At 43.5% G+C, this 18,314-nt stretch overlaps 1 protein-coding gene and 1 long non-coding RNA gene across 9 annotated transcripts; one reads left to right on the top strand and one right to left on the bottom strand.

Moving 5' to 3' along the window:
* Positions 1 to 263: 263 nt before the first annotated feature.
* LOC141549233 (kelch-like protein 15) lies at positions 264 to 4,521 on the bottom strand. 6 transcript variants are annotated; one of them, XM_074278666.1, is made up of 3 exons: positions 4,458 to 4,518; positions 3,557 to 3,607; positions 264 to 988 (listed from the first exon to the last, which is right to left on the bottom strand). In XM_074278666.1, the coding sequence occupies exon 3, from the start codon at positions 897 to 899 to the stop codon at positions 429 to 431; it is 471 nt and encodes a 156-aa protein (XP_074134767.1). In that variant the 5' UTR covers positions 900 to 988; positions 3,557 to 3,607; positions 4,458 to 4,518; the 3' UTR covers positions 264 to 428. The 6 variants fall into 6 exon arrangements, with proteins under 6 accessions (XP_074134767.1, XP_074134766.1, XP_074134768.1 ...); XM_074278665.1 differs by having other exon boundaries at positions 4,286 to 4,513; XM_074278667.1 differs by lacking the exon at positions 3,557 to 3,607 and having other exon boundaries at positions 4,458 to 4,521.
* A 6,500-nt stretch (positions 4,522 to 11,021) lies between these two features.
* On the top strand, positions 11,022 to 16,245 carry LOC141548457 (uncharacterized). 3 transcript variants are annotated; one of them, XR_012483955.1, is made up of 4 exons: positions 11,022 to 11,685; positions 13,211 to 13,296; positions 14,553 to 14,654; positions 15,019 to 16,245. It is a non-coding gene; the product is annotated as an uncharacterized LOC141548457 (long non-coding RNA). The 3 variants fall into 3 exon arrangements; XR_012483957.1 differs by having other exon boundaries at positions 11,022 to 11,404; XR_012483956.1 differs by having other exon boundaries at positions 11,026 to 11,685; positions 13,241 to 13,296.
* The last annotated feature ends 2,069 nt before the right edge of the window (positions 16,246 to 18,314 follow it).

Below are 18,314 nucleotides of genomic sequence, written 5' to 3' on the forward strand. Positions count from 1 at the left end.
ACTATAATATAGGTAATGATACTTAGGCATTCTCCTCACTACCTCACTCCCCCCTGAAAAGATATCACATGCCGTAGTTCCTAGCAGGATCATATTTTTTAACTGATTTCTAAAATAATCTAATTTTTTTTCTGATTTTGTTAATAATATAAGCAACTCTCACTTCAGAAGCTTCATTTCTAAGAACAAATAAAGAGGAAAGTTTTAATTTAGGAACAGACTGTGTATCACTATAGTAAAGAAAGCACAGACAAATAACAATATGAGTAGAGGTCAATTTAATTTGAGTAATCTCAAAACAATTTTTCTATCCTGTGGGGGGGAAAGCAAATCACAGGTGAGACACAGGATATGAAAGTCAAAAAAAATTTTCTAGGAGAAGAGACTATTTTAAAAGTTAACAGAAATGGTTGAAAGTGCATGAAAGTTCATGAAAACAACTTCTCTCTAGCTCCCTCCATGGTTATACCAAAATCATCTAAGAGTTTCAAAATTTCTCCAGAATTTTCTAAGGAGATTCTGGATAGGAGAAAAGAGCAGCAGAACTTCACCACTTCTTTAAGCTTAATGTTGATGGCAGCCTGCAGGATTTCATACACTGTATTCATAGTCAGTTCTATAGTTCCATAATACATGAATTTTAGAATATGGCTGAAGGCGGTAGCAGTCAGACCATGCAAAGGAATATTGTCCTGATCTCCCTCCTGGCTCTCAGCTGTGAACATTTTCTTGAAGTAGTCACTCTGGGTGGCAAGGAGTACTTTATGGGCCCGGAATTGCTGATCGTCAATAACTAGGGTGACATCAAGAAGCAGCCCCCCCTCATACAGTGCTCTGAGCCCAGCAGGGACACTGGCGGTATGGATGGAGGAAGTGAACCGTTGCACGTCCCCCTCCATGAGTCCCCTTGCTGGTCTTGGTCCAGTTACGACTGGGCTGGCGTCTGTGACAGGAACAGCACCTCCGCCACTGGTATTAATCAGCGTCCCTGTATTGGATCAAAGAGAGAAGAGCCAAGGCTGTACAGGCCATAAGGACTGAACCCTTCTCCTCCCTCCTCTCCCTCCTACCTGTTTTTCCTCCTCCTCTTCCTCCTGTTCCTCCTAATCCTTCTCCTCCCTCCTCCCTCTTCATCCTCCTGCTTCTCCCTCCTCCCTCTTCATCCTCTTTCTCCTCCTCCTCTTCTTCTCTAGAAACAATCCTTCCTCCAGGACACGGCGGGGTGGGGTGGGGGGCACTTTGAGGGGGCACATCGCAGGGAGAACTGCTCCCTGGCTCCTGAGGTGACTGCAGCCCTGTATTCCTTTCCCCCAGCCCCAGCGCCACCATCTTTCTTTCTGAAGGTGAAAGTCTTATGGCTGACAGGTAGAATGGGGCCAATTACTGGACTTAAAAGAGGCAAGAGAAAGCCTGGGGGGGCCAAAAGCCCCAGGCACGGTCAGGCACAGGCAGGTACCCGCACACCTACAAATGCAGCCCCCCCCCCCCCTCACACACAAGGTGCTGATACTCCCAGGACCTTTTGCCCCTTCTTACACACATCCTGCTCAGCATTAAGAGAAATCAAGTGGGGAGAGGGGAGCTTCATGAAAAGGTTGGGGTGGGAAGGAAGTGAAGAGAGAAGAAATAGAGAGGCTGAAGTAATAGCAGGAGAGGGGGCACTTACCACCCTCACAGACACTGAGGCACTAGTAGGACCCTTAGGATTGGTCAGCCTTGAAAATGGTGGTAAGATGGACCCAATGGAGGGGAGGGGCAAAAAGGCTGAAGGAGAGGGAACTGGGTGAGGAGCACGCAGACCTCCAGCTGCTCTGGACCCCACACGCCCTCCCCTGGAGACAAGACTGAGAACTAACAGAAGGTGGGAGGGGTGGTCATTGTGACATCACCACAGGGCGGCGCTAGTCTTCCACAAGAGAGAGCCAAGGGAAGAGGGTGGGGGAGGAGACTCTGTGACATCAGGTCTAGGGCAGCCATGACTGTTAACTGAAAACTCCATGGTCTAATTCTGAAGAATTACTGGGACAAGGAGCAAACCACAGATAACAATCGATATTTTCGTTACAGAGAATGCTACCTATGAAATGACATGACCAAAATGGGAGAATGTAATCAAAGCAGTCCTTACAGAACTTTTCTTCCTTTAAAGGTTTATTTCAATAAAACAGAAATAGAGCAAATCAAGGTACAGGGCCTAAAATTTCCAAAAAAAAAAAAAAAAAAAAAAAAAAAAGAAAAGAAAGAAAAGAAAAGAAAAGAAAACATATAATTTAAAATATCCAGTTAAATTTTTTTTAAAATGCTAATCCTGAAAATCTAAGATAAAAATAATTAACATTGAACATAAAACATAAAAATAATAAAATAAACTGAGTAAGTTTTATTAAACAATGAAATAAAGTATTGCTTATTTCATTTAAAAAATAGAAGAAAAAAAAAACAAATCAGCAGTCTCAAAGCAAAAAGAGTGATTGATTGCATAACCAATGATGATGAAATTAATTATTAGGAAGTAGTTTTCACAGTCAGTTACACACAGTCAGTTCACAGTTTTCACTGTGAAAACTGATCACAATCAGTTTTCACAGTGAAGTAAAATGAAAATCTAACGGAAATGGGTGAATAGTTATAAAAGTATAAATTGTGCATATGAAGATAAGAGGAAATGGACTACCAAAATAATCCCATCACAAAAATAGATACTGAACAAGGCATAAATGAGTTCCCCAAAACTCACTTGTGACGTAATCCTAAGGACTAGATGGATATATAATAGAATTCAGCCAACATTTAAGACAGAATTCATCCAAATTCTTGATAGACTCTTTGATAAAATATGGAAAGTTCTTTTACAGCAAAAATATGGTTTTGATAGTTAAACTAAAGACAGCAAAACAAGGGAAAGAAAATTATATTTTCCTTAATGAATAGCAAAGAAACATCTGCAATCAAATACTACAAAAGGAGATTGCAGTGGTAGGTCACAGAGAACATTCATTATGACCTGTGGACTTCTACACTATGAATAGAGGGTTTTTTATGTTAAGAATCCTATCAGTGTAGCTGACCACGTCAATAGCAAAACCAACGAAAAACTGTGAGATTATATCAAAAGAGGCCGAACAATTGTAAACAAAATACAGCCCGTATTCCCATTAAAAATATTAGAAAGCACAGGAAATCAACAAAACCCTTCTTAACCATGATAAGTATTATATATTAAAACCTAGTCAAGTATTATATGTTATAAGAATAAACTTGAAGCCTTATGAATAACATCAGGTTTGAAGCAAGGAAGAGCAAGATCACCACAATTATTCCATATTGTACTAGAAATCCTAGCTATAGACAGAAGACAAAAAATTATAACAAATAAGAACATTAAAAGTCAGCAAAGATACAAAAACACCCGTCTTTGCAAATGATATTATTATAAGATACATCATATCATATCTAAGTATATAATTAAATTACACTAGAGAATCCAATTTTTAAAAAAAGTTAGTGGAAACAATGAACAACTTTAGCAAAGTTTAAGAATACAAAATAAACTCACATAAATGATCAGCATTTCTCTCAACTACCAATAACACCCGGGAGGAAGAGACTGAAAGAGAAATTCCATTTAAACCAAGAGCAAACATTATAAAATACTAAAGAATCTCCCTGCCAAGAGCAATCCAGGGACTACATGAAAGCAACGAGAAAACACTCTTCACACAAATAAAGACATATCTGTTCAGCAGGGGAAAAATGACTTGCTCATTGGTAGGCTGAGCCTATAAAAGTGATAATTCTAGCTAAGTTCATTTACTTATTTGGTGCCATAGCAATTAAACTACCAAAGACTTATAGAAGTAGAAAAAATAATAATCAAATTCATTTGGGAAGAACATAAGGTAAGGCATTTAAAGGGAATCAAGTTAATAACAGGGAGGAATGTAGTGAAGTAATACTAGATTTTAAAATATAGTACAACGGGGCAGCTAGGAGGAGTAGTGGATAGAGCCTGAAGTCAGCCCTGAAGTCAGGAGGACCTGAGTTCAAATGTGGTCTCAGACACTTAGCCCTTCCTAACTGTGTGACCCTGGGCAAGTCACTTAACCTCCAATTGCCACAGCAAAAAAGAAAGAAATATACAATACAAAGCAGGGATCATAAACACAATCTGATAATGGCTAAGACCTAGAGGGGTTGATTAGTGGTATCGATTAGGTAAATAATACACTATAGGAAATCATCGCATCAATATAATGTTTGGTACACCTAAACATCCAAGCATTACCATTAAGGATTCATCATTTGACAAAAATTGTTGGGAAGATGGGAAAGCAGTTTGGCAGAACTGAGCAAAAATCTACATGGCACATCTTATACCATTGTGAGGGATAGAACTCCTATCCAAAAATGACTACTCAGAGACTTTTCAGAGTAAAAAGCAGAAAAGTGGTTGTTACTTCATAAATTCTCATGAGAATGAGCAGTTCCACCATGAGGAGGGAAAGAGAGAAAGCTCACGGTAGAAGGGCTAAAGAAATAGTAAAGATATACAGTTTTTATACTTTCTGTTACAAAGAATTTCATTACAGGTTGGGGGAACATTAAGAAATAGATGCCAAAAGCAAATTAGAACAGAACATTTTCAGTTTCCCTGATTCTGAAAGGAATCATCCATCAGACCTTCAAACTTCAGATTGCTGAGCTGATGGCATTTAATAATCTAAAGATTGATAACCTTGAACAAGGACAAACCGTCATCATCTCTGGTTGAGTAAATGTATCTAAAGTTTAAGTAAATATTGGCTAGCACACACCATACTTATGTAGGTCACAGAGACATAGAAATAATAATAATAAGATAAAAATACAGAAAAAGAATCTAAACATTCCTGCAAGTTCTCCACTTTATCTTTTCATTCCACACACCATGATTAGGTCAAAATGGTAACCTGATTTTGACATAAACCGTGTTACCATTGGCTAATCATGGGGGCAAAGAAAAATGTACCTGTTTGACCTATGGATAAGGGAAGACCTTATGACAAAACCAAAAATAGCATCAAGGGAAACAAAATCGATAATATTGATTACATGAAATTAAATTGGCACAAAAATTGTAAAATCAAAAGTAGAAGAAAACAGGTAAGTAGGGGAAATTGTTAGCAAGTTTCTCACATAGTAATGCTATTTCTCAAATATATGAGGAATTGAGCTAAAATTGGTTAAGGTCTTGACCTCCAGTATATCCCCATTTCAGACTGTGCCACACAGTCTTAACAGGTGGCCTACATAAGTTGTACCGTGTGGCCTCTCTCCCTCATCTGAAAAAAATCAATCATCCAGGGCTCCCTATCAACTCAGGATCCAAACTAAAAATCCTCTCTGGCATTCAAACCTTTTACAAACTACCCACCCACTTGTCCGGCTTCCTTACCCCTTAGACACTTTCCCTCAGTTCTAAGATGAATTCTTCAGTACAGAAGCATCTGCCTCCTGGTTGTTCCTAGGACAAGATCTTCAATCTTTTCTAATTTGAGCATTTTCTTTCAGTGGCTGCCCCATGCCAAGATCATTCTCCTTTATCATTCCTGCCCTCTGACTTCCCTAGCTTTCTTCAAGTTTCAATTGAATCCCACCATCTGTAGTAGCATTTCCCTTTTCCAGCAAATTTCTAGCGCCCTCTTTACAATATTTCCTGTATATGACTTGCATTTCATGGCTGTTTGGTTACTCTCCCGTTAGTCTGTGAGCTCCTTGAGAGAGCAGGGACTACCCAACAATTCTTCCTATTTCCTCTGTAGCACAGAGCCTGACACATATATGGTAAGCAGCATAAAAAGATGTCTCGACTGAATGGAACCGGATTGGCCCCTCTTCCCAATAAATCTTCCTAGTCCCTCAAGGGCATAAAAAGTGCCACCTACAGGATGTCAGGACCTCTCTAACTTGGTGGATTTCTGAAGGACACTCAGGTCCTCATACTCTTCCCTGGCTTCCTGCTCTGATAAACGATGTGTTTGTTTGTTTGTTTGTTTTTAATTTGGAGATGCTAGGGTCTGTGTCCAGAGAAGCTGTATCAGACAATCATGCATTAAGTGCATGAGCTATATATGCCAGACACCATGAGCAAGTTCAGATTCTTTGTACTTGGCATTTTTCACCAGGCAAAAATAAAGGTTCTCCTATATCTGCTTTATTAATTGCCTGAAGGCTCACATGAAAGATTATGGTCCTTCATATGTTTTTGGCGGAGAATAAAAACACCAAGCTGATTTCTTCTTGGGAAACCATGCATTGGTGGTAAAAACTGCTCTGGCAGGGTGACCAAAAAAAAAAAAAGAAAAAAAAAAAAGATTGTACTGGAGAAGAAAAAAAGAGAAGAGACTCTATTGCATCCTATGAAGAAGGGCAAAAGAATTATTACATCAGAGGGATGGAAGGTGGGCACTGAGCATTGTTTCTCTGAACCTCTCTATTCCATTCCCAATACAGAATATATAAAAGTTTGTGGGTTTTTTTAATACAGCAAGATTATAAAACCAAAGCATACATTCTTTCACAAGCAACATCTTTGTCAGTAACTTTGTTTCATGACAGATCTCACGGACTTCTCTGGCTTATGTTCATGTTTCTTGAACTTTGTTAGCTCTGCTCAGAGTTAGAGAAAGATCACCAAAACATTCCTTTATTTGGGATATGGAGGCTGTTTCCTTGAACTTTTCAAAGGCTTTCTGGATTCCACATTTAAGCATGGTCCTCAACAACAGTAGGGATAGAAGAGACTGGAGTCAGACTCATGTTGAACTAAGTACTAGCACCTGGCTCCTGATAATTAAGGGAGGTTTTGGGGGAACACTTCTCAGTAGTTCGTGCATTACCTCTGAGGAATTAATAAGCGCTCTACTGTTGGGAGATTTGATTAGTTTGGCACAAAATAAAAAGGATGGTGTGAATAATAGTCCATATTCATTCATAGAGTGGGGTGGGTAGAACAACTCCCAGGGAGGAAAGTATTTTCAGGAATATTGAAGTAGGGAAAATATGGCATCAAGTCCTGTTGCACGCAAGTTGTGTGACTGGAAGAGTGAACGGCAGTTATGGCAGTGTAAATACTGCAGAATGGAACTATTGAAGGAAGTAGGCCCTAGGACTCCAAGACACAGAGAATTACCCAGTTGGGAGGACCGCTTCTACAACATTTACATGTGAACACTCAGCATTAACGGGTCCTTACTGGATTTGTGGGTTAATGGGTTATACTCACTTGTCTACCAGTCGGATAGGCAGTTGTTTTCATTGGGCTGGTTAAACCTAAATTCTTCTTCCTGACTGATGAGGAGGGAGATCATTTGGGAATACGCTGGTGTGACGATTTAGACATGAAGTAAAGGAGTACTGACACATTCTTGACCAACATTGGTGATGCTAAAAGGTAGGGGGATACTCAGCCCTTAGAAAGGTTCATGCAAAATTATGGACCAGCCCCTTGGGCTCAGGATGGGAGTTGGGGTTCTAGAATGCCAATCTACCACCTTCATAGGTTGATTGGACTTCAAGCTGCTGTAGAAATCATCACAAATCAGAAGATAAGGACCTTAGATTTATTGGCTAGCAAGGCTACTCAGACTAGGAAAGGGGTACTCCCACATAGGGCACTTCCAGGTGAGCTGAAGGAGGTGGGGTATGTGGGAAGCTTAAATGTATCAAATGACTGTATGAAAATTGATAATGGCAGAAAAATGGGTCAAGGCTATAAAATGGAATATCAGGAAACTTTCTCATGCTCCAAAGCAAACTTGGAATTCCCCTGTTAACATTCATTGGTTGTATGATGCCATTGATGATTGGCATGATACAAGACTCACTACAAAAATTGGGATTGGTTCACATTTCAGGGGAAGGGTCTGTTGGGATCATGCTGAAAAGAACTAATGGACTGATTCATCTCTCATCGAAGAGGAGTGCAAACTAATGCTATGGACATTTGAGAAAGGCATTGGGAAAAAAATGTGTGGAAGCACAATGCTTACTAGAAATAAAGGGAAGAATTGTGAGAGACAACTCACAAGGGAAGGAGAGATAGAGACATGACGAAATATAACAGTGGAAGACAGATGGCAAACATCATTTAGCATCTGGAAGTAGAGGAGTTAGACTGCAATCCCAGCTCTACTACTTAGGACAATGACTACAGCCGTGGCCACACTTAATGCCTGCTTTTGTAAACTCCCAGGGTTTTCTTTTTAATTTACTAACTCTGCTCAGCAAAGCCAGTATTACTTGCCTGGCTCCAAGTCTCACTAAGATTTGATAAGACGTTCCTGAAGTACTTTCAATTACAATTAAGACAAATTGCTTTTTTTTGCATTTATATTCTCTGAATATAGCTCTTGTGAGGTATCGATATTTTGTTGAATGAAGGTGAAAATGAGGGTGAAAGCGAATCAGTGGTGTCTCTACAGTCATGAGTTATTGTCCTATATCAGATGATCATGAAGAGTTTCATGGGTAATTTTGATACTGATGATTTGGCCTCATTTCTTACTTACCATGAAGGAATTCATTACCTACTTCCTGTCACAAATTCAGGACTTCATTTATCAGCCTTTGTTTCCCCTTAAGTTGAAGTACATTGTCCTACAGGTTAAAATAAATAAAATTAGACTCTGTAATATTAGGAGAAGGACATGAGGTAGTAGCCTTCAAGTAACCGTGAAGTGATATTATGGGATGTCCTTAAATGAGGACTTTTGAAGTATTTTTCCTTGTCTGAAATTTCAAAGTACATTGCAGTATCCTGTTTGAACACCAGATGTCAGTGAAAGAAGATGTGTAATGTTCCTTAAAGGCAAGTGCTTGGTCAACAAGTTTTATTATGCACCTACTGTCAATTTAATTCAATTTAGTAAATATGTATTGATATCCTACTATGTGCCAGGCATGTTGTGCCTGTCATGGGGGATTTCTAGAAATTAAGAGTCACGTGAAGCACAAAATAAGCAGATAATTACAAGAAGACACAGGAAAGAGAACAGTATAGAATAAAAATTTAAAAGTAGGATAAATGTCAAGGGCTTTAAAAGGCAACGATTGGAGCCTGTGTTTATCCCCGATGTACAGAGGAGATTTGGGAGTTTCTTGAATGGATTTATTGATCTCAAGCCTAAATATTTCAAAATCTACAGAAACCACATGTCAATGAAAAAGCGTGAAGGGCAATACCTGAAGGTCAGTTACTTGGTTAGGGAGCATTTATTAGGTGCCTGCTTTGTAGGAGTCATGGGAGATAGGCCAAGTAGATGGCTAATGAAGTATCCTGTGTGAGGAAGAGGAAGCAGCTACATCTTGCTGAAGACAGCTCCTGAGAGGAAATGGCCCCCTCCTGTCTCTCCAGGCTGCTTGCACCTCAGCCATTCAAACAGTGACATTGGCACCCCGGTGATCCCACATACAGGACGCGCCATCTCTCCGCTTCTCGCGTTTTCTCTGGGTGTCCCCCCTGCTTGCAAAGCTCTTTTTTCTCATCTGATTCCCTGCCAAGTAAAATCGCATCTTTTATGAGAAGTCTTTCCTAAGCCCTCTAAATTCCAGAGCCTTCACTTGGTTAATTCTTCCTGTTTATTCTGTACGAAGTCTGTCTGAACGGATCGCTTGGTGGTCTGCCCCTTAGAACGGAAGCTCCTTGAGGGAAGAAACTTTTTTGGAACTGCAGGGCTGAGCACTTTGCCTGGCGTACTTTAGAGGCTTGATAACTGATGACTGATCAATTAGTATGTACTAAGGCTATGAAGCTAAGATACGGCCAGGTTTGAAAAAGCTCTCAGTGCCAAACAGAGGGGTCTGTAGGACACCGTAGTTAGATTGGGAAGCCCCAGGCATTTCCTGAGCAGGTTAATTGATCAAGGGATTAGAACATCCTTTTGGCTGCTGAGTTAATAATGGATCAGAGAAGAACCATGGGACATGTGAAACCCGTGGGGAGGCTAGAAATGGCCCAGGGGAGAAAGGAGGAGGATTTGTGAGTAAAGAGGCACTGCATGCAGGGCACCCTGAGGAGGTGGTAATGACAGAACAGGACAATTGTCTGAACGGGCGGTTTAAGGAAAGTGAGGCTCCCGGGAGGAAAGAACTATTGGGCAGCCGAGGAAGTGGAGGCGGCCGTCCTGCAGTCTGAGAAGACTGAAGGATTCTGCGTGTTGCATATTGCATTCAGCAACCCTGGAATGGCGGCAAACGTTCCGTTGAGTTTCCTGAGCAAACAGAGCACAGGACAACGCGGACAGGGGAACAGCGGGTTCTCCCGGGATGGAGCCACATGGGAACCGGGATCTGTAGCCCTGAGAAGTCCCTCTGGACCGATCAAGAAAGCCTCCTCAGCGAGGCGGGATCAGTCCGTGACTCACGGGCACGGTGGGGGGGGACTTTTGGCACCGGAGTCTCCTTGGAAGTGGACAGGGGGAGCCTTCTGCCTCACCGCTGTGTGTGGCAGGAGCCATTCGAGGTTGAGAGGCGGGAGGGGTGCTTGCAGAGCCCCCGGAGCATGTCCTTTGTGGGGCTCGTTTCCCCCAAGGCTGAGGAGGAAGTCTGGCCGGAGGGAAGGGCCCACGTGGGTCTGGGGCATTGCTTGGGTGCTCTGGGTGCGCTGCTCACTGCCCCGAGGGATGCGCTGGGAAGTGGAACACCTTGCACCTGTCCCTGAGGGGCTCCCGGGGCACAGACGCAGCCCCCCCCCCAGGGCCCCCGCTGAGGCAGCCGCCTGGGTCAGCGTCCCCAGCGGCTTGTGCTTTTGTGGCACCGCCCCGAGGACTGAGACCCGGCTGTCCCTGGGGGGTCCTCACCCTCCCCGCTCCCCAGGGCTGGCGGGATGGGGCGGGTCCCAAAGCAGCGAAATGTGGGAACCGTGGAGACAGAGAGCAGGGGGCGGGGTTATTGATCTAACTGGGGAATTGGTCACCTGAGCCGGAGGACAGCTCTCTAGTGACCACCTCCCTCTCCCTTGCCCCAAGGCCCTGTTCCCAGTATCTTCCCGCGCCACGCTCTGAACATCTCCTTCCTTTCTGTCTTTACCCACAGGAGCGCCCCGCCCCCAGCCCCAGGAAGTGACGTGGCAGCCGCGTGCCTCTCCTCTCCCGCCAGGGCCTGCTCCGCCCTGGCACGTGACTGGAGCTCCCCTCGTGCCCCAAGTGACTTTGGGTCACGGTCGGGTCAGGATAAGCATTGTCCTCGTGATCATCCCTGGGAGGGCGGAAGAGAACAGCTTGTGCTTGGGGGCAGGGCCAGGGGACAAGGTGAGGCGGGTCAGGGCCGGGCCTTCTCCCCCACTTCTTCCCGTGGGCAGTGTCCTTCTGGCCGCCCATCTGCAGACGCCCATCCGTCCGTCTGTCAGGTGCAGCCTCACCCAACAGTGAGTACCTGGAGTCCTGGCCTTTCTGGTCCCCCCCAGGCCGCCCCCCCACCCGGCCCCCAGGCCCCCCTCCGAGGTGTCGAGAGCTGGTCACCATCCGGTCACCATCCGGACACCGGCCCTGACCCGAGACCAGCGATCCTCTCCCTCTCCTTCCTGGCCGAGTTTTTCCTTGACTGTCGCCAGGCTGAATGTCCCCAACCTTGACCTCCCAAGAGGGAGCACCTCTCCTCTGAGCCTACCCCGGCTCTGGGAGGACGCCTGCCTTTAACCCCCAAGAGGTAACCCCCTCTGCCCTGATACTGACCCTGACCGTGCCCCCCACAGCTGCTCCTCCCCCTTCCCCTCCTCCCCCTCCCCCCTCTCCCTCTTCCCCTCCCCCTCTTCCCCCTCCCCCTCCTCCTCCCGTCCTCTTTCTCCTCCTCCTCCCCTCCTCCTCCTCCTCCCCCTCTTCCTCCTCCTCCTCCCCATTTTCCCCCTTACTCTTCTTCTTCCTTCTACCCCCCCCCCCATTTAATTTATTTTGGTCTTATTTACAGAGAAATTATGATCTACTAGTATTACTCTTAGATTAACTGCGGCAGGAAGTTTGTGAGGCTGCCAAGTTACCTCACGTGTGTGATTTTTTCTGAGTTATGCCCTAAATCAGTGTGACAGTTTCCTGAATGCAGCCCTTCTTTTGTCCTTTTGGATTATGGATGCCATCGGTAAAGGCTGATGGAAATAAGATGGCAAAGACCAGCAGCAGATCAGTAACTGAATTAGTGGGGCTAGTATTGTGCATCCTCAGGATCTAGCCTGACCTTCAGTTTACCCTGCAGAGGTTTCCTCCCCCTTCAGGGAAGAGCTAGAGATTGCAAAGGAAAAGACTTTTCAGTTTCAGCCTTGAACCTGCTTTAGTCTCAAGACTAAGTTCAGATAAAGGCCGGGGGAACTGTGTGCACCCAACGTTCAGCAGAATCTGGAGGAAACCTCTATTACACCCAACACTTTACAAATATTGGATGTGGCAGAACATATGCGTGTGCGTGTGTGTGATTATGTATGTGTGTATCTATGTCATTGTGATCTGTGATGATAAGATCTCAGATGCTTCCTTACACTGTTCTGAGAACTGTTTAATTCCCTCCCACTGTGCAGCTCTCAAAGGTTTCCCTGTCCAGGAACATCTGCCACATGCGCCAGCAGAACTTCTTGAGCAAAGCAGTCTTTCTTCTGGAATCTTCTAGTAGGAAATTCTCAAAATGATAGCTTGTAACCCTTGGCCCAGCACCCTTTAAGCTGCCCAGTGAATTCAAACTGTAAAACTACACTTTTCTAAGCATTTCTCTGCATTGGCTGAATCCTTCGGCTACTTCCTGATCTGGAAAGGCTCAAGGAAAAGTGAAGGAGGCAGGGCCTTGAGAATGAATCCAGCTCTTTAAGGAAGTATGAGAAAAGACTATAGGGAGAGGGAATTGTCTCCACTCGTCTTTAATAAAATGGAAATAGGACTTATGGACAATGATCTTTTTTTTTTTGTCTTTTAAAGAGCTTAGAGTACTGGGACCTGGAAACTGTAATCTGTTTCCATGAGCAATTACCAATCTGGATTTGATATGATTTGAAATGTATTATCTGTGTGACTGGGAACCAAATATCCCTATGTCTCTTTAGCAAGGCTTACTTTCCTGTAAGAGGATAATAATCGCCCTCACCTCCCAGGATGGTCCTGAGGATCCCAGAATTGTAAAGCACTTCACACAGTGCCTGGTTTTGAGTAAATTCTATAGGAATGCTAATTGTTTTTATGATTTCTTTAATTAGTTGAAGTCTCTTCCCATTTGATAACTCTAGGAATTGGACTTGATTGGTATGCAAAATCCAAGGAGAAGAGCAGAATGACTTTCTAGGTAAGATAAGCCTTAAATACATTCACCAGAATGGAAGCCACCTAAGGTTCTATGGGTTTGGTTCCACAATGAGTTCTCTTTCAAGTTTAAAATAGATGGCATTGTTTATCATATTGTTTTGTTTCTAAATCTTCTTGCACTGCTAAATTTGGTCAGTTTGGCCATGTTATTCAAATTTTTGTCAGCTGGGTTCTTAGAAAAGTAATCTAGATGTTAATTAGTTTAAGAATTTGAATGGCTGTAATAAGAATGTTTAAAAGGGGGGAGAAAGCTACTGGGTCATTTTACCAGCCCCAAGTCCTGACCAAGTGCTTTAATATGCTCAAGTACTGGAATTTAAGAACTTAATCTTCAATCTTTGCCTGTAATTAAAGAGGGAATTGTGCTCTCATTACATCCCCAGTGTTGGCTTTACTTACATTTGAAAAACCTTTGCATCTATATCTTAAGCTAAAAAAAAGGGACTGCCTTGGGGATTTTGACTCAATCTTGGGCTACACAGAGGCAGCCAGTTGCCTTGGTGTCTAACATACTCGGGGTGATCTCAAGGGGATGTGTACAAACAATTTTCTGGATTGCTTCCTTGTTGCAAGAAAGCCGAATAATTTGGGGGGGAATTGGTAGTGAGTGACCTGCATCAAGTTAGGGATATTCAGAACCAAAGAAGAAGTCATTGGCTGACTGATTCATGAAATTAAAAATATCAATCATTATTATTAGAAAAAAGAATAGATGACTTTGCTTTAAGTACCAAGAATTGTGTGACTCTGGCCACCATCCTTCCCAAAAGGGAATCAGATCAGAGGGAAACTGAACCCCACTGTCTAAATGTGACAGACCTCCAAACCAAAGTTAGATCAGTCTTGATACTCTTTTTGAAATAAGAGAGCATTTTTTCGTAGATGGCTCCTCGAGAAAGCTCCAGGGAAAAAGGAGGAATGGCTATGCAATTAGAAATGAGACAGATTGGTCTTGTGTTGGAGTCTAGGTCCCTGCAGTAGACCTGATCCTGGTTGGCACGGACCTGTCAACAATATGCCTTAAATGAGGCCTTGAAGTGATAAGTGGAACAGAGGGAACTATCTACACAGATTCCAAAAATGCATAAGGGGTAGTGCATACCTTTGGAAAGACTTAGAAGGAATGGGGTCTTATAAAGTGTAATGGGAAGGATTTTCCTCCTGGCAAATTAATTAGGCTTGTGCTAGAGAATTTCCTACTGCCAGAAGAAATAGCAGTAATCCATATTATGTTAGTTTACAGTTCCACAACTTGACCATCCCAAGACTGTACCTGTCTTCAGTCCGAAGGAAACAGAGGAGCTTTGAAACTTGGAGCCATTAACGATATAAAGACTGGTAGGTACTCTCAGAGGGGTGGGAAAATGATAAGCAAAGGAACGACCAGGGAACTGCTGGGAGTTTTACATAGAAGTGGTCACTGGGGAACCCAGGCATTATTTCAGGCGTTTCTTAGCGAATTTGGATGAGTAGTGGTTTACATCATAGCAGAGCAGATTACAGAGAAGTGTGTAGTGGACTAAGTGGTTGCCATCAGCCCTTTTTAGGATTAGGATGGCTCCTAGGAGAGACCTAGGCATGTCACCCTTTGAGGTTTTTTATGGAATGCCTTATCCTGGGAGGGAAGAGGAGATACCAACATTTCAGACAAAGGACAGGAGCCCGAGAGACTCTATCCTGGTAGTGTCCACTTCCCTTTCAGAACTCTGATGGAAAGGACTCCTGGCTCAGACTCCACCTCTTGATTTCGTGGTCCATCCTTTCAAGCCAGGGGATTGGGCCCCGCTAAAGTTCCCGAAGGGAGAAAAGCTGCATCCCAGCTGGGGAGGGCCATTCCGGATTCTCCTCATTGCTGCAACTGCCCTAAGAACTACTGAACACAGTTGGACTGATTGCTCCAAGGTACAAGGTCAAGAAACCGAGGTCACCAGCGGGACTTTTAACCCTGTAAAGTATTCTCTTGCCTCATGTCTCTCACGCGTGATGATGATCCTGACTGGACTCCGGTCCAACGGTACCAGAGACTCATAGCTTGGTTGTTTGACCCTTGGTGTTTGGGAGTAGACTGGGAGATGAAGTGGGTGCATTGTGATCAGATGAACCTCAATGGAAACAGAATTCCCCTGAAGGTAGTTTGCTGGGAATCGCAGGGACCTTTCCCAGATCCCTCTTCCTTTAGGCTTATTTGTGTAGAGGTCCGAGACCATCCTTGGTTCTGGAAGTTATATAGACAGAGACCAGGTGCCACTGTAGAAGGGTGGGTGATTTCAGATAATCAAGCCTTTCCATGGCCCTCAGGGTGGCAATTACCCTCATCCCTGCCTTTCTAATTTATCTCCCGACCTTTAATGAAAGAACACCAATTCCAAGATTCCAATTTTGGGGAGCAGGGGAGAATAAATATCTACAAGTGATGGGAGCCTTTGCCAAAAGTTTTAGTGTGACCAATTGCTGGATTTGTGGAGGTCCACGACAATCTGAGAGATGGCCTTGGGTGCCAGTACCTTGGAGTCCGGCCTGGATTCCCAGGAACCATTCCGAGGTACATAATGCTACTGGATTCTGGTCTCAGGCTGAGAAATGTACATGGCATTTGACAGACCCAGTAAGAGGCATATATTGCCTGAATCAAACTGGAGAGGGAGAGTGGTTGGGGGAGAGGAAATGTAGTTGCATTTACAGTGCAAAAATACAAACTACACCAATAATGGGTGTTGTGGGAGCCACCTGCTACAGTAGCTGCTGGGGATCTCATTCTGGGCATCACAATAGATCGTGTCATGTGAGAGACAATGATAGGAGGAAACAGAGAGGCAGGTGTAGTGAAGATCCCCGAACCTCTCTTTCCATTCCATTCCCAATACAAAGTATATAAAAGTTTTGTAAATAACAAAAGGTTATAAAATAAAAGCGTACATTCTTTCCCAAGCAACATCTGTGTCAGTAAATTTGTTTTATGACCTGCAGACAGATATCACTGACTTCTCTGGGTTATGTCGATCTTTCTTGGACTTTGTCAGCTCTGCTCAGAGAGGCAGATAAAGATTACCAAAGCACTCCTTTATTTTCTCTAGTGGGCTGGGATTCACGTCTGTGGGGGCTGGGATCGACAGCTCTGGCAGAGAGAGGAATGGGGGGCTTTGGGGAGCCGAGCCACTCCTTAAAGGGAAAGATTCCCCTTAAACCTTTTCACAGGCTTTCTGGATTCCACATTTAATCATTGTCCTCAACAACTACAGTAGAGATAGAAGAGATTCGAGTCAGACTCATGTCCAATCAAATGGTAGCACCTGGTAATTAAGGAGCAGGTTTGGGGGGAACAATTCTTCTCAGTAGTTCATGCTGTACCTCTGAGGAATTATTGAGCACTCTACTGTCGGGGGATTTGACTTATTTGGCAAGATGTTGTGGATAAAATAAAAAGGACGGTGCGATTACTCGCCCATATTAATTTATAGAATGTCATTGGAAGAACAACTCACTGAGAGGAAAGTATTTTCAGGAGTATTGGAGTAGGGAAAGTATGATATCAAGTCCTATTGTCCAAAGTTGTGACTGGAAGAGTGAACAGCAGCTATGGCTGTGTGAATACTGCAGAATGGAGCTTATACTATGGAAGGTGGGCCCCTAGGACTCCAAGACAGAATTACCCAGTTGGGAGGAACACTTCTACAATATTTGCACGTGAACAGCCAGCACGAAGGGGCCCTTATTGGATTTGGGGGCTAATGGCTTATACTCACTTGCCTGCCAGTTGGATAGGCAGTTGTTTACATCGGACTGGTTAGCCCTAAATTCTTCTTCCTGCCTGATGAGGAGGGAGATCATCTGGGATTGAGCGGGTATGTTGATTTAGACATAAAGAAAAGGGCTATTGACACATCCTTGACCAACACTGGTGATGCTAATAAGTGGGGGGATACTCAGCCCCCAGAAAGTTTTGTGTGAAATTGTAGACCAGCCCCTTGGGCTCTGGATGAGAGTTGGGCTTCTAGAATGCCAATCTACCACCTTCACAGGTTGATTAGACTTCAAGCTGCTGTAAAAATCATCACAAATCAGAAGACAAGAGCCTTAGGTTTATTGGCTAGCAAAACCACTCAGACTAGGGAAGGGGTACTCCCCCATAGGGCACTTGCAGAGTAACAAGTGTGAGCTGAAGAAGGTTGGGTATGTGGGAAGCTAAATTTATCAAATGGTCGTATGAACATTGATGACAGCAGAAAAGCAGTCAAGGGTGTCGTATCAGGAAACTTTCTCATGCTCCAATTCAAACTTGGGATTCCCCTTTTAACATTCATTGGTTGTCATGTTTTGAAGGTTCCTGGTTCTAATTAATAATGATGCAATTAGGGGTCTAACACTTTTACATATTTGTCTTCCCTGTACCATGCCATTGGTGACTAGAATGATACAAGACTCACTACAAAAATTGGGATGGGTTTACATTTCAGGTGAAGTGTCTGTTGGGATCAAGACCTAATGATCGAATTGATCTCACTTCAAAGAGGAGTGCAGACTGATGTTAGGGAAATTGGGGAAGGCTTTGGGGAAAATATGTGGAAACATCATCCTTACTAGAAATAAAGGGAGCAATTGTGAGAGGCAACCAAAAGTTAAGTTTCCACAGAATGGTTAAGTTTAGATTCCTCAAAAACAAAAAACAAAGAAATTCTCCCCCCCCCCCAAACAAAACAAAACAAAACAAAAACCCTGAGGAGATAAGTTTCCTCAGAACGTTGTAAGCCTCAATGTAAGATGATAAGCATTTTTGACCAGTAAAATTTCAGAAGAAGAGACTCACTTGGCTTCAAACTTTTGATAAAGATTTCTAGGCTAGAAACTAGTGAAAAGTGACTGGGAAAAGCTGTTCTTCTGGGGCTTGCTTAATCAGCCTCATGCATATAAGCTGACACACCCAGCATGGAATTACAACTTCCTTAACAGAACATGGGATGCATGAAGAAGGAGGGGGAACTCGTTTAGGAACTGAATGTG

This window comes from Sminthopsis crassicaudata, chromosome X, assembly GCF_048593235.1.
Source record: "Sminthopsis crassicaudata isolate SCR6 chromosome X, ASM4859323v1, whole genome shotgun sequence".
In the NCBI taxonomy this organism is placed as follows: domain Eukaryota; kingdom Metazoa; phylum Chordata; class Mammalia; order Dasyuromorphia; family Dasyuridae; genus Sminthopsis; species Sminthopsis crassicaudata.

What these genes read in the sequence shown, in the direction of transcription:
- LOC141549233 (XM_074278667.1), bottom strand. Translation starts at nt 899, where the DNA reads ATGGAGGGGGACGTGCAACGGTTCACTTCCTCCATCCATACCGCCAGT.